The sequence below is a fragment of the Oncorhynchus mykiss genome, chromosome 21 (assembly GCF_013265735.2).
Source record: "Oncorhynchus mykiss isolate Arlee chromosome 21, USDA_OmykA_1.1, whole genome shotgun sequence".
Taxonomy (NCBI): domain Eukaryota; kingdom Metazoa; phylum Chordata; class Actinopteri; order Salmoniformes; family Salmonidae; genus Oncorhynchus; species Oncorhynchus mykiss.
In genome coordinates, this window is record NC_048585.1 from 43002396 (window position 1) to 43018397 (window position 16002).

A 16002-nucleotide genomic window follows, 5' to 3' on the forward strand; every position below is an offset into this window, starting at 1 on the left:
ACACACACACACAGCGTATAATCAAGGATACAAAGAGCAGCATGTCAGCAAATCCAAAGATACCAGCTGGAAACATAAGAAATGCATTCAAAGTGTGCATGGTGTGTGTAGTCTGTGTGTGCAATGACAAGGTCATAGTGGAATTTCATCACCCTGAAGTCAGAAAAATTCACTCCACAAGAGGTGCAAGTGAACATGCTACACTTAGACTCAGGTTGCACCTTGAGGAAGACCTATGAGTGAGAGGGAGAGACAGTGTAGTACTACTTTGCTGTGTGTTTTTTGGGGGGAGAAAACAAGCTCAGGAAATAGTGGTGGAGAGAAGAGTTAGTGCGGTAAAGGGGCGGTCCTACTGTACTCAAATGAAGGGATATGTATATTTACCCAATATCTTGCTCACTGCTGAGTCAAACCAAAGCAGCAAGGATACAGCTCGTGTCTGAAGACCAGAAAGGACATTTTTATTGAGGGTCGATTTTGGGATAGGAAGACACAGCCGTGTGGTTTTCAACCAGTTTTGTTTGTGAGTAAAAAAAAAAAAAGGATGCTTTAGTCGGGTCTCTCGAGCTCTCGCCTGGAAAAAAGGAAGAAGTGACCGCTATTGTTTTGTGACAGGAGGTTTCTTTCGCAGTATGTCACTGGAACACGCAATTCTTGTTCACTAAATGTACTATTGAATACGTGTAACTTGTTTGCTTAGACGTGTTTAATAAGACGTCAAATAGTGAAAATATATTATAGCACAATGAAATCACAAATGTGCTAGTCGCATTACCGGTCAAACGAGATAGAAAGCTATCTCATCTAATGTTTTGTTGTGGTTGCCCACAGCGCAAACTAGGCATATGTGTTTTTATTTTACAAAATTCGTTAGTGCGCAAGCAGCGCACGAGTGCCACATTATAAATACAAATACATTGGTATTCTGGACAACAGAAACATGATGATGATACAGAGCTAAAAACAAAGTTTACATAAAGTGTAAGTGCACTGACTTTTTGTATATATAAATTAACCATTTGTGTAGTGCGGTGCCCATAACATCTGAAATCTCCATTCGATTTTTTAAGGGTTGAATAGCTATACCAGTATACAGCAACAAGTCAAAATAACTTGTATCCGATCATCTTCGACAACTTTGGGTGAAGTGTGTTGTGCTGTCTTACCAACGCGCAAATTGAGCCCCTGCGTCCAAGCGCTCTTTAGCTGTCAACTGAGAGCGACCGCAGGCACAGCTGCAGCAGCAAGTGTCAACGAGGACTGAACAACTCTTATCGACAAAATGACTGACGGACCAAGGCAACGAGGATGTTCAGCGGCGTCTGGCGGGGATGCTGGCCCCGAGTCCGGGAAAGAGTCCGGAGAAGGAGGGGTGACTCTGAAGAAAGAGATCGGTCTTGTGAGCGCGTGCGGAATTATTGTTGGTAAGTAAAAATAAAAAAAATGGGTATAGATAATGTCCTAATTTTGATGTATATTTGCAAAGGTTTGATTGTGTGTGAATTATGAATAGGCCTAGTAGAAAATGTAACTGACCACTGCTGCTCAGGTTTGCTGAGAGTTGGTTTGCAGTCGGGTTTATATAGTGAGTTCACAAAGACTAGAACAAGGTTTGGGTTAAGTAGCATAAGGTCACCTACTCTATTACTAGTTATGGATCACTTTCAACTTAAAATGTAGGCTTTTAAGCTTCTAATTAAGGCTAATTATCATTGATGCCTATTGCATCACTTCAGCAGTTGACAGTCATTCTTTATCTCTCTGTGAGGTGGTTTGAAACTCTCTTTGATCTTCAGCGCAAACCGAAACTGTCACGACATTATCCCCATCATTACTGTAAATGAAGATGACTGAACTGACCTTTTTTGTAAATGCAAGTTATTTACACCCATGTTACCAGTAGAATTGGAAACCCGATGTAACCAGCGAACTACTCTATGTATAATTTCTAAATCTGAACACTAAATCTGATCACCAGAGCTACAGTGCCTACGGAAAGTATTAAGACACCTTGGCTTTTTTCCACATTTTGTTTGGTTACAGCCTTATTCTAAAACCTATTTAACATATTTTCCTCATCAATCTACACACACTACCCCATAATGACAACGTTTTTTTTTTAGAAATGTTTGCTAATTCATTTTTTTTTTAATAAAAAAAACGGAAACATTACATTTACATACAGTACAGTCAACAGTTTGGACACACCTAATCATTCAAGGGGTTTTTCTTTATTTGTCATTTACTACATTGTAGAATACTAGTGAAGACATCAACACTATGAAATAACACATATGGAATCATGTAGTAACCAAAAAAGTGTTAAATTATTCAAAATGAATCTTCAAAGTAGGTACTCTTTCTCCTTGATGACAGCTTTGTACACTCTTGGCATTCTCTCAACCAGCTTCACCTGGAATGCTTTTCCAATAGTCTTGAAGGAGTTCCCACATATGCTGAGCACTTGTTGGCTGCATTTCCTTCACTCTGGGAATCCAACTCATCCCAAACCATCTCAATTGGTTTGAGGTCAGGTGATTCTGGAGGCCAGGTCATCTGATGCAGCACTCCATCACTCTCCTTCTTGGTCAAATAGCCCTTAAACAGCCAGGAGGTGTGTTGGTTCATTGTCCTGTTGAAAATCACATGATAGTCCCACTGAGTGCAAACCAGATGGGATGGCGTATCGCTGCAGAATGCTGTGATAGCCATGCTGGTTGAGTGTGCCTTGAATTCAAAATAAATCACAGACAGTGTCACCAGCAAAGCACCCCGCACACCATCACACCTCCTCCTTCATGCTTCACGGTGGGAACCACACATGCAGAGATCATCCATTCACCTACTCTGCATCTCACAAAGACACGGCGGTTGGAACCAAAAATCTCAAATTTAGACTGTTCAGACCAAAGGACAGATTTCCACCTGTCTAATGTCCATTGCTCGTGTTTCTTAGCCCAAGCAAGTCTCTTCTTCTTATTGGTGTCCTTTAGTAGTGGCTTCTTTTCAGTAATTCAACCATGTTTCACGCAGTCTCCTCTAAACAGTTGATGTTGAGATGTGTCTGTTACTTGAACTCCGTGAAGTATTTACTTCGGCTGCAATTTCTGAGGCTGGTAACTCTAATGAATTTATCCTCTGCAGCTGAGGTAACTCTGGGTCTTCCTTTCCTGTGGCTGTCCTCAGGAGAGACCGTTTCATCATAGAGCATAATGGGTTTTGCGACTGCACTTGAAGAAACTTTAAAAGTTCTTGACATTTTGACTGACCTTCATATCTTAAAGTAATGATGGACTGTCATTTCTCTTTGCTTAGTTGAGCTCTTCTTGCCATAATATGGACTTGGTCTTTTACCAAATAGGGCTATCTTCTGTATACCACCCCTACCTTGTCACAACACAACTGATTGGCTCAAATGCTTTAAGAAGGAAAGAAATTCCACAAATTAACTTATAACAAGGCACACCTGTTAATTGAAATGCATTCCAGGTGACTACCTCATGAAGGTTCAATTATTGGGCCGACTCTTTTCTCTATATATATCAATGATGTCGCTCTTGCTGCTGGTGATTCTCTGATCCAACTCTACGCAGACAACACCATTCTGTAGACATCTGGCCCTTCTTTGGACATTGTGCTAACAAACCTATAATTGAGCTTCAACGCCTTACAACACTCCTTCCGTGGCCTCCAACTGCTTTTAAATGCAAGTAAAACTAAGTGCAGGCTCTTCAACCGATTGCTGCCCGCACCCTCCCGCCCGACTAGCATCACTACTTTACGCTACTGCTACTCTCTGTTCATCATATAGGCATAGTCACTTTACCATATCTACATGTACATACTACCTCAGTCACCCCGACTAACCGGTGTCTGTATGTAGCCTCGCTACTTTTATAGCCTTGCTACTGTAGATAGCCTCGCTACTGTTATTTTTCACTGTCTTTTTACTGTTGTTTTTATTTCTTTAAATCAAATCAAATCAAATGTATTTATATAGCCCTTCGTAAATCATCTGATATCTCAAAGTGCTGTACAGAAACCCAGCCTAAAACCTCAAACAGCAAGCAATGCAGGTGTAGAAGCACGGTGGCTAGGAAAAACTCCCTAGAAAGGCCAAAACCTAGGAAGAAACCTAGAGAGGAACCAGGCTATGTGGGGTGGCCAGTCCTCTTCTGGCTGTGCCGGGTGGAGATTATAACAGAACATGGCCAAGATGTTCAAATGTTCATAAATGACCAGCATGGTCAAATAATAATAATCACAGGCAGAACAGTTGAAACTGGAGCAGCAGCACGGCCATGTGGACTGGGGACCGCAAGGAGTCATCATGCCCGGTAGTCTTGAGGCATGGTCCTAGGGCTCAGGTCCCCCCGAGAGAGAGAAAGAGAGAAAGAGAGAATTAGAGAGAGCATACTTAAATTCACACAGGACACCGGATAGGACAGGAGAAGTACTCCAGATATAACAAACTGACCCTAGCCCCCCGACACATAAACTACTGCAGCATAAATACTGGAGGCTGAGACAGGAGGGGTCAGGAGACACTGTCTCCAAAAGCTTTCAATTAGGATTTTAGCTGCAGATTTGAATACAACATTCTAGGTATTGGGAGGCACAGTAACTGTACACTAGTGGAAAGGTATTAATTATGGCCAACTTGTTTGAACATTAACAAAATAATTGTGTTAATTAAGACTTACCTATTGTTCACATAATACCTTTTTTGCACTATTGGTTAGAGCCTGTAAGTAAGCATTTCACTGTAAGGTGAACAACACCTGTTGTATTCGGCGCAAGTGACAAATAAACTTTGATTAGATTTGACTACCCTGGACGGTTCTGACCTAGAGTATGCGGACTATAAATATCTATAATATGTGAACTATAAATATCTAGGTGTCTGGTTAGACTGTATAATCTCCTTCCAGACTCACATTAAGCATCTCCAATCCAAAATGTAATCTAGAATCGGCTTCCTATTCCGCAACAAAGCCTCCTTCACTCATGCCGCCAAACATACCCTCGTAATACTGACTACCCTACCGATCCTTGACTTTGGCGATGTCATTTACAAAATAGCCCCCAACACTATACTCAGCAAACTGGATGTAATCTATCACAGTGCCATCCGTTTTATCACCAAGCCCCATATACTACCCACCACTGCGACCTCTATGCTCTCGTTGGCTGGCCCTCACTACATATCCGTCGCCAAACCCACTGGCTCCAGGTCATCTATAAGTCTTTGCTAGGTAAAGCTTTGTCTTATCTCAGCTCACTGGTCACCATAGCAACACCCACCTGTAGCAAGCGCTCCAGCAGGTATATTGCACTGGTCGTCTTTTGCACCCCAGTATCTCTACTTGCACATCATTATCTGCACATATATCACTCCAGTATTAATGCTACATTTTAATTATTTTCGCCTCTATGGCCTATTTATTGCCTTACCTCCCTACTCTTCTACATTTTTACACACTGCACATAGATCTTTCTTTTTTTCTTTTATTTTGGGTTATTGACTGTACGTTTGTTGATGTGTAACTCTGTGTTGTAGTTTTTGTAGCTTTGCTTTATCTTGGGCAGGTCGCAGTTGTAAATGAGAACTTGTTCTCAACTGGCCTACCTGGTTAAATAAAGGTGAAATCATTTTATTTGTTATTTTTATTTACACCATAGCAAAAGGTTTTGCAACATAATACAAAAAGGGCCGTTTCTTATTGGATAGGTTCAGACAGTGCCCCTCCCTGTTTTCTTCTGTTCGTTTGGTGCCAAATGAAAATGACCCTGATCTCTCCTCCTATCTCACGTGAGAGGCCTTATCGTCAGATTACTGAACTCAAACTGCCATGTTCAAACTCTTCCCTTTGTTCTCTGTCTGCTTCGCTGAGTTTCCTCAAAGTGAGCTGAGTGAGTTCTTTATGACTTTAAGGTACACCTATTTTCCTTCAAGTCCACCTCCACCCCCTTCTTCAGCACCCCCTCTCCCCTCCTCCACGCAAAGCTGGGATCAGAAGTGAACTTTTGCAGATTTGGAGGAACTAAGATTCCCAAGGTGATACTGCTGTTTCATTAGCTGAGCTGGCTTAGCTTTTGTAGCCTGTGAGGCCTCCATGGCTTCTATTCATAGCGTTTATGGTAGTGCGCTATATGGTTGGTTATAAGTAGTGCACTATATCAGTATAGGTAGTGCACTGTGGGTGTCATTTCAGACATAGTTAGGGTGACAGTAAGGGAAATCATCATCATCTCTATGGTGAGGTTGGTGTGTTTTGGACTGGGATGAAAGGGGAAGGAAACGGGCAGGTGGGTGAGGACTGAGGAGAGTGAGGTGGGTGAGGTGGGTGAGGTGGGCGAGGAGGGTGAAGACTCAGGTGTGTGAGGAGGGTGAAGACTGGGGTGGGTGAGGAGGGTGTGTGTGTGTGTGTGTGTGTGTGTGTGTGTGTGTGTGTGTCCTCGGAGAGGTTGGACAGTGTCCAAGCAGTAGTTGGCCCCGATCCTAAACTCAACCATTAATGGGGAAAATGCAAAGCTACCAACAAGCTCTCACTACAGAATTAGACGTTCATCCACGTTCTCCAAACGTAAAATTTGAAAGCGTTTTTTGTTGTTGTTCCTGCTGCTCTGTATTGTTCTATTTCTCCGAACATCAAATGTAGAAGTTAAGGGTAAAGTTCAGGCAGTCATTCCAAATGTTTAAAGCAAGGGTTAAGGTTTTGGATAGGGTCAAATAAAAATACAGAACAGTGTCCACGACCGAACACGCAACCTTCTGATCCAGAGTCATGGGATGACGCGACGCCCGTCCACAACACCCTAGCAAAACCCAAGCCCACTTGATGGTGATAGTGCTCACTGTTGCCACTAGTGGCCGATTTCGAAGGCATTTCCTGAAGTCCTCATGGATAGACATCCAACTTTGACACCAATCATCAGCGATCTCCCCGAAACTACACTGTAGTAGTACACTGCTGCTGACACTATGTATCATTACATTTCATGTGCAAAAGCCTGAGTAGGCACTACACTACACAGCACATTGTTCCTGAAAAGGGGATCAGAAAGCTGAAGTAGTCAATGGTTGCGTCCCAAATGGGACCCTATTCCAAATGAAGTAGTGCACTATGTAGGGAATAGGGTGCATTTGGGGTGCAACCATTGTCCGAGTAAGTAAGCCTCGTCCATGACTTGAACGGCTTTGTCTGAGCTTTAGGCCTACTACCGTAGCTTCGTTTTAAGGCCAGTGATGTTTTGGCTATATTCTCCTGGAGATTACACACATTGGGTTTGGCTCTTACCTGCTCTGGTGCTTCCAGAGATGATCCACCCTTTTCAAAACGTGTGCGGTTGCACACTCCCCGTCATAGATTTAACAATGGCGGAAACTACCTCCAGCCAACGTTTGCACCAATCCTACACTTTTAAATCCATCACGGGAGTGTGCAAGTGCCCACTTTGGAGAAGGGTGGAGAATCGCAGCCCTGGCATCAGAGGTAGGACGAGAGGAGGGAAAGAGGGAAGAGGAGAGAGGAAAAACCACCCGTTCTGGAGCATTATGTCAGAGTGTGTTTCTTTCTCGTACAGTTCACACAAAGGGGACCAGGGGGAAAGTGAGAACAGGAAGCAGGAAGTGGAAGCAGGTAGACAGAGAGAACAAGAAATGTGTGTGGGTGCGTATGTGTGTGAGTGAGTGTGTGTGTGCATGGTTGTGTGTGCATCAGGGGTGTTCCTTTCCGGTACAATTCACACAAAGGGGAAGCAGGGCAAAAGTGAGAACAGGAACAGGAAACACCGTGCGCGTGTGTGAATCGTTGTGTGTGTGTAAGCGTGTATGCATGTGTGTTCCACTTCAGTCAGCACCCTTCACTCTCACACACAGACACACACACAGTCTGAATAAGGAAACTAGAAGCTCATCCCACAGATAAGGTGTACCGTAGTTTAGCCAGTCTAAACCAGTCTCTTTTACACTGCTCTCACCAGCTCACCAGTGACAATACAACCTAACCCAGTATCCTCATTGTCTTATCATCAGTGTTACACACAAAGTTGCTGAACTGATGCATTATAAAGCAGACACAGTCACTGCTCATACAGCAGAGTACCAAAGACCACGGGAGTCAGCTTTCTTGGAGCAGTCACTTGCTTTTGTCGAGGTTGAGATTTATTGTGCTTTTACCTTTCACCCACTAAGGTAACCTTGCTAAGGAATAATACAGGAGAGGGGTTTAGGCTAGACACTGCACATGTGATATGTACATACAGTACCAGTCAAAAGTTTGGACACACCTACTCATTCAAAGGTTTTTCTTCATTTTTACTATTTTCTACATTGTAGAATAGTAGTGAAGACGTCAACACTATGAAATAACACATAAGGAATCATGTAGTAACCAAAAAAAAGTGTTAAACATATCAAAATATATTTTATATTTGTGATTCTTTAATGTAGCCACCTTGATGAAAGCTTTGGTCAAAGCTTTGGCATTCTCTCAACCAGCTTCACCTGGAATGCTTTTCCAGTTCTAATGAGTTCCCACATATGCTGAGCAATTGTTGGCTACTTTTCTGTCACTGCTGTCTAACTCATCCCAAACCTTCTCAGTTGGGTTGCGGTCAGGTGATTGTGGAGGCCAGGTCATCTGATGCAGCACTCCAACACTCTCCTTCTTGGTCAAATAGCCCTTACACAACCTGGAGGTGTGTTGGGTCATTGTCCTGTTGAAAAATAAATGATAGTCCTACAAACACGCAAAACAGATGGGATGGCGTAGTGCTGCAGAATGCTGTGGTAGCCATTCTGGTTAAGTGTGCCTTGAATTCTAAATAAATCACAGACAGTGTCACCAGCAAAGCACCATTACACCATCACACCTCCTCCTCAATGCTTTACGGTGGGAACCACAAATACAGAGATCATCCGTTCACCTGCTCTGCGTCTCACAAAGACTCGGCGGGGTCGGAATCAAAAATCGCAAATTTGGACTCATCATACCAAAGGACAGATTTACAACGATCTAATGTCCACTGCTCGTGTTTCTTGGCCCAAGCAAGTCTCTTCTTCTTATTGGTGTCATGAAGGCCTGATTCACGCTGTCTCCTCTGAACAGTTGATGTTGAGATGTGTCTGTTACTGGAACTCTGTGAAGCATTTATTTGGGTTGCAATTTATGAGGCTGGTAACTCTAATGAACTTGTCCTCTGCAGCAGAGGTAACTCTGGGTCTTCCTTTCCTGTGGCGGTCCTCATGAGAGACAGTTTCATCACAGCTCTTGATGGTTTTTGTGACTGCAATTTAACCTTTATTTTAATTGAACCTTTATTTAACTAGGCAAATCAGTTAAGAAGACATTCTTATTTACAATGACGGGCTACTCCGGCCAAACCCTAACGCTGCTGGGAAAATTGTGCACCACCCTATGGAACTCCCAATCAAGGACAATTGTCATACAGCCTGGAATCAAACCAGGGTCTGTAGTGACGCCGCTAGCACTGAGATTCAGTGCCTTTAGACCGCTGCAACACTCGGGAGCCCACTTGAAGAGACTTTCAAAGTTCTTGACATTTTCTAGATTGACTGAATTTCATGTCATAAACTGCTGTTTCTCTTTGCTTATTTGAGCTGTTCTTGCCGTAATATGGACTTGGTCTTTTACCAAATAGGGCTATATTCTGTATACCACCCCAACCATGTCACAGCACAACTGACTGGCTCAAACGATTTAAGAAGGTAAGAAATTCCACAAATTAACTTTTAACAAGGCACACCTATTAATCAATCAATCAAATGTATTTATAAAGCCCTCATGACTACCTCATGAAGCTGGTTGAGAGAATGACAAGAGTGTGCAAAGCTTTCATCAAGGCAAAAGGGTGGCTACATTGAAGAATCTAAAATCTTAAATACATTTAGATTTGTTTAACACTTTTTTTGGTTACTACATGATTCCATGTGTGTTATTTCAAAGTTTGTAGAAAATAGTAAAAAAATCAATAAAAACCCTTGAATGAGTAGGTGTGTCCAAACTTTTGACTGGTACTGCACGTGTAGAGAAATGTTGAAGTGAAAGAGAACATATGTGTGTTAAAACACGCGCGCGTACACACACACACACACACAGAGACACGCAACCCCTTGTCAAACTACACCACTAGCACATTTAAATCTCAAACAGATCTGTATCAATATCTTTGACTTTGAACTTTAAATTCTCCACACTCAGATCCGACTGCAAGCTCTAACATATAACCTTTGGCCCTGAAGCCCTATTGGCTGTCAATGTTTATGAGCCAATCAGTCAGCTTTCTGATTCTCAACCCCTGACCTCTGATCCCTACTGCTTTGTCAGATCTTTGATGGGGCGCGAGTAGTGAACCTGTCTGAACCAGAAACACACACGCATACAGGCACACACGCAGTCTCTTTCATGTTTCCTTGCTCTATAAACTGACTGACAGTCTGATGCTTATAGAGGTTGTCAGGGCATTGTTCTGATGTTCAGATGTAGTGTTGGCTCCTCCCTAGTACACACTCATACACACGGGCCTCTCGTTCCTCATTGTACTCTGTAACCCCCCCCCCCCCTCTCTCTCTCTCTCTCTCTCTCTCTCCCTCAGTCTCTCTCTCCATGACTCCTCATCCTCAGTGCTAACTCAGCACATTGCGTTCCCACTCTGTCTGCTGGAGGGTCTGCTCATTGCTTTTAAAACAAAATTTTCTCTCTCTCTGTCTCTCTGTTTATCTCTCTATGTCTCGCTGTCTCTCTCTCGCTCTCTGTCTGTCTCTCTCCTTCGTCCAATTTTCTCTCTGACACCATTCTTTTTCCCTCTCATCCATTTTGCACTACACCAATGTTAATCTCCCATTGTTCTGTTTTTCTCTCCTCCTCTTTCCACACACTCTCATTAGAACTGAGAGGCGGAGCAATGAGGGGCCTTAACGGCCTCTGGTGCAAAGCTTATTCTTCCCCATGGGTATGGTAACACAGTATTCCCACTGGGCACAGATGTCAATTCAATGTATATTCCGCATTGGTTTAACGTCCTTTTATTGAAATGACGTGTGAACAATGTTGATTCAACCAGTGTGTGCCCAGTGGGTGGTCTCTCAGTGATATAGGAATACCTTCCTAATATTTAGTTGCGCCCCCATTGCACCCCCAGAGTTCTTGGCACAAACCAGTGCGCCTGACACTTACTACCACACCCCATTCAAAGGCACTTAAATCTTTTGTCTTGCCCATTCACCCTCTGAATGGCACACCTATATAATCCATTTCTCAACTGTCTCATGGCTTAAAAATCCTTCTTTAACCGGTCTCCTCCCCTTTGTCTACACTGATTGAAGTGGATTTATCAAATCAAATCAAATTTTATTTGTCACACGTGCCGAATACAAGTGTAGACCTTACCATGAACTCCTTACTTACAAGCCCTTAACCGACAGTGCAGTTCAAGAAGAGTTAAGAAAATATTGACCAAATAAACGAAAGTAAAAAATAATAAAAGGTGTGGCGCAGTGGTTAAGGGCACTGTACTGCAGCGCCAGCTGTGCCATCAGAGACTCTGGGTTCACGCCCAGGCTCTGTCGAAACCGGCCGCTACCGGGAGGTCCGTGGGGCAACACACAATTGGCCTAGCGTTGTCTGGGTTAGGGAGGGCTTGGCCAGTAGGGATGTCACTGTCTCATCACGCACCAGCGACTCCTGTGGCGGGCCGGGTGCAGTGCGCGCTAACCAACAGTGTTTCCTCCAACACATTGGTGTGGCTGGCTTCCGGGTTGGCTGTGCGCTGTGTTAAGAAGCAGTGCGGCTTGGTTGGGTCATTAACAGCAAGGACGCATGACTTTCAACCTTCATCTCTCCCAAGCTCGTACGGTAATTGTAGCGATGAGACAAGATAGTAGCTACTAAAACAACTGGATACCATGAAAAAGGGGTAAAAAAAATTAAAACATATATTTTTTTATTTTAAAGTAACACAATAATATAACAATCCCCATTAACAGCGAGTAGCAGCAGTAATTAACAGCGAGTAGCAGCAGTAATTAACAGCGAGTAGCAGCAGTGATTTATTGTTCAGCAGTCTTATGGTTTGGGGGTAGAAGCTGTTCAGAAGCCTCTAGGTCCACCTAGACTTGGCACTCCGGTACTGCTTACCATGCGGTAGCAGAGAGAACAGTCTATGACTTGGGTGACTGGAGTCTCTGACAATTTTATGGGCTTTCCTCTGACACCGCCTATTATATAGGTCCTGGATGACAGGAAGCTTGGCCCCAGTGATGTACTGGGCCGTACCTCTGTAGCGTCTTAAGGTCAGATGCCAAGCAGTTGCCATACCAGGCGGTGATCCGACCAGTGGTGCTCTCGATGCTCTCGATGGTGCCGCTGTAGAACTTTTTGAGGATCTGGGGACCCATGCCAAATCTTTTCAGTCTCCTGAGGGGGAAAAGTTTATGTCTTGCCCTCTTCATGACTATATTGGTGTGTTTGGACCATGATAGTTTGTTGGTGATGTGGACACCAAGGATCTTGAAACTCTCTACCCACTTTACTACAGCCCCGTCGATGTTAATGGGGGCCTGTTTGGCCCGCCTTTTCCTCTTGTCCACAATCTGCTCCTTTGTCTTGCTCACATTGAGGGAGAGGTTGTTGTCTTGGTACCACACTGCCAGTTCTTTGACCTCATCCCTATAGGCTGTCTCATCGTTGTCAGTGATCAGGCCTACCACTGTTGTGTCGTCAGCAAACTTAATGATGGTGTTGGAGTCGTGTTTGGCCTCGCAGTCGTGGGTGAACAGAGAGTACAGGAGAGGACTAAGTACACACCCCTGAGGTGCCCCATTGTTGAGGATCAGGGTGGCAGATGTGTTGTTGCCTACCCTTACCACCTGGGGGCGAACAGTCAGGAAGTCCAGGATCCAGTTGCAGAGGGAGGTGTTTAGTCCCAGGGTCCTTAGCTTAGTGATGAGCTTCATGGGCACTATGGTGTTGAACGCTGAGCTGTAGTCAATGAACAGCATTCTAACATAGGTGTTCCTTTTGTCCAGTTGGGAAAGGGAAGTGTGGAGTATGATTGAGATTGCGTCATCTGTGGATCTGTTGGGGCAGTAAGTGAATTGGAGTGGTACTAGGGTATCCGGGAGGATTCTGTTGATGTGAGCCATGACCAGCCTTTCAAAGCATTTCATGGCTACCGACGTGAGTGCTATGGGGTGGTAATCATTTAGGCAGGTTACCTTCGTGGTCTGCTTGAAACATGTAGGTATTACAGACTCGATCAGGGAGAGGTTGAATGTCAGTGAAGACACTTGCCAGTTGGTCTGTGCATGCTTTGAGGACATGTCCTGGTAATTTGTCTGGCCCTGCGGCTTTGTGAATGTTGACCTGTTTAAAGGTCTTGCTCACATCAGCTACCGAAAGCGTTATCACACCGTCATCCAGAACAGCTGGTGCTCTCGTGCATGCTTCAGTGTTGCTTGCCTCAAAGCGAGTATAAAATGCATTTAGCTCGTCTGGTAGGCTCACGTCGCTGGGCAGCTCGTGTGTGTGTTTCCCTTTGTCATCCGTAATAGTTTTCAAGCCCTGCCACATCCGACAATTGTCAGAGCCGGTGTAGTAGGATTCAATCTTAATCCTGTATTGATGCTTGTCTTGTTAGATGGTCCGTCTGAGGGCATAGCGGGATTTCTTATATATGTCCGGATTAGTGTCCCGCTCCTTGAAAGCGGAAGCTCTAGCCTTTAGCTGGATGCAGATGTTGCCTGTAATCCATGGCTTCTGGTTGGGATATGTACGTAGGTCACTGTGGGGACGACATCGTTGTTGCACTTATTGATGAAGCCGATGACTGAGGTGGTATACTCATCAATGCCATTGGTCTGTGCTAGCAAAACAGTCCTGTAGCGAAACATCCTCGTCATCTGACTACTTCCGTATTGAGCGAGTCACAGGTATTTCCTGCTTTAGTTTTTGATTGTAAGCAAGAATCAGGAGGATAGAATTATCGTCATATTTGCCAAATGGAGGGTGGGGGAGAACTTTGTATGCATCTCTGTGTGTTTGAGTAAAGATGGTCTAGAGTTTTTTTCACCTCTGGTTGCACATGTGACATACAGGTAAAAATGTAGTAAAACTGATTTAAGTTTGCCTGCATTGAAGTCTCCGGCCACTAGGAGCGCCGCTTCTGGATGAGCATTTTCTTGTTTTGCTTATGGCCTTATAGAGTTGGTTGAGTGCGGTCTTAGTGCCAGCATCGGTCTATGGTGGCAAATAGACAGCTACGAATAATATAGATGAGAACTCTCTTGGTAGATAGTGTGGTCTACAGCTTATCATAAGGTACTCTACCTCAGGTGAGCAATACCTCGAGACTTCTTTAATATTAGACATCGCGCACCAGCTGTTATTGACAAAAAGACACACACACCCCCCCACCCCTCGTCTTCCTTCGTCTTTTCTTCACGCAAATGACGGGGATTTGGGCCTGTTCCAGGGAGAGCAGTATATCCTTCTCGTTGGACTCGTTAAAGGAAAAAGCTTCTTCCAGTTCGTGGTTAGTAACCACTGTTCTGATGTCCAGAAGTTATTTTCGGTCATAAGAGATGGTGGTAGCAACATTATGTACAAAATAAGTAAAAACTAACAAAATAGCACAGGGGGTTAGGAGCATGTAAAACGTCAGCCATCGTTAAGGGATCATAGCTTTCACCTGGATTCACCTGGTCAGTCTATGTCATGGAAGGAGCAGGGGTTCCAAATGTTTTGTATATTCAGTGTAGATTACACTCATGGTTGGAATAGGGATTCTGTAGGAGATGGAACTGTGCTTTTGTTGCATATATTGATTAGAATCCCTCTCCATTGTGTTCACTCTGTTCCACTCCCCCCAATTGAGCTCCTGATTGCATTCTCTGACAGATGCTGGTGTCCCGTCGATAACGGTCCCCTCTCCCCTCATCATGAGCTGGTGGAACAGATTTTTTTATTTAATTCATTTAACATTTATTTAGCCAAGCAAGTCAGATGTTCTCTCACTTAAAATGTTCCAACCCCCCTTCAGCTCTTCCAGCTTATGAATGACACTGGTGTCACACTAATAATCGTTCCCCTTTCTCTTCAGTGTTTCAAATAACTGTTTGTGTCACATGAATAACCATCCCCCTCTTCTTCTCTCTATCCCAGGTAATATCATCGGCTCTGGGATCTTTGTCAGCCCTAAGGGCGTGATGGAGAATGCTAGCTCAGTGGGTCTGGCGCTGATCGTGTGGATTGTCACCGGCATAATCACGGCCATCGGAGCACTGTGCTACGCCGAGCTGGGTGTCACTATCCCCAAGTCAGGGGGAGACTATTCATACGTCAAGGACATCTTCGGAGGACTGGCAGGGTGAGTGACTAAAGCTGTGGTGTTTGGTGACCTTTAATCCACAGCATACAGTACCAGTCAAAAGTTTGGACACACCTACTCATTCCAGGGTTTTCATTTATTTTTACTATTTTCTACATTGTAGAATAATAGTGAAGACATCAAAAATATATTTTAGATACTTCAAAGTAGCCACCCTTTGCCTTGATGACAGCTTTGCACACTCTTGGCATTTTCTCAACCAGCTTCATGAGGTAGTCACCTGGAAAGCATTTCAATTAACAGGTGTGCCTTGTTATAAGTTAATTTGTGGAATTTCTTTCCTTCTTAATGTGTTTGAGCCAATCAGTTGTTTTGTAACAAGTTAGGATTGGTATACAGAAGGTAAAAGTCCATATTGTGGCAAGAACAGCTCAAATGAGCAAAGAGAAACGACAGTCCATTATTACTTTAAGACATGAAGGTCAGTCAATCCGGAAAATGTCAAGAACTTTGAAAGTTTCTTCCAATGCAGTCGCAAAAACCATCAAGCGCTACGATGAAACTGTCTCTCATGAGGACCACCACAAGAAAGGAAGAGAATTACCTCTGCAGCAGAGGACAAGTTCATTAGAGTTACCAGCCTCAGAAATT

The 16002-nt window shown here is 43.8% G+C and overlaps 1 protein-coding gene across 3 annotated transcripts in view; it reads left to right on the forward strand.

Annotated features, from left to right (window-relative positions):
* Window positions 1–290: 290 nt before the first annotated feature.
* Window positions 291–16002, forward strand: part of LOC110500480 (large neutral amino acids transporter small subunit 2) — a 32278-nt gene continuing 16566 nt past the window's right edge. The window contains exons 1-3 of one of the 3 annotated variants that reach the window (XM_036957896.1): window positions 291–981; window positions 1071–1424; window positions 15186–15390. In XM_036957896.1, the coding sequence (XP_036813791.1) occupies window positions 1283–1424; window positions 15186–15390 (347 nt within the window). In that variant the 5' untranslated portion in view covers window positions 291–981; window positions 1071–1282. Of the gene's footprint in view, window positions 1425–15185; window positions 15391–16002 lie in introns of all 3 variants that reach the window. The other 2 variants (XM_036957897.1, XM_036957895.1) reach the window with 2 other exon arrangements.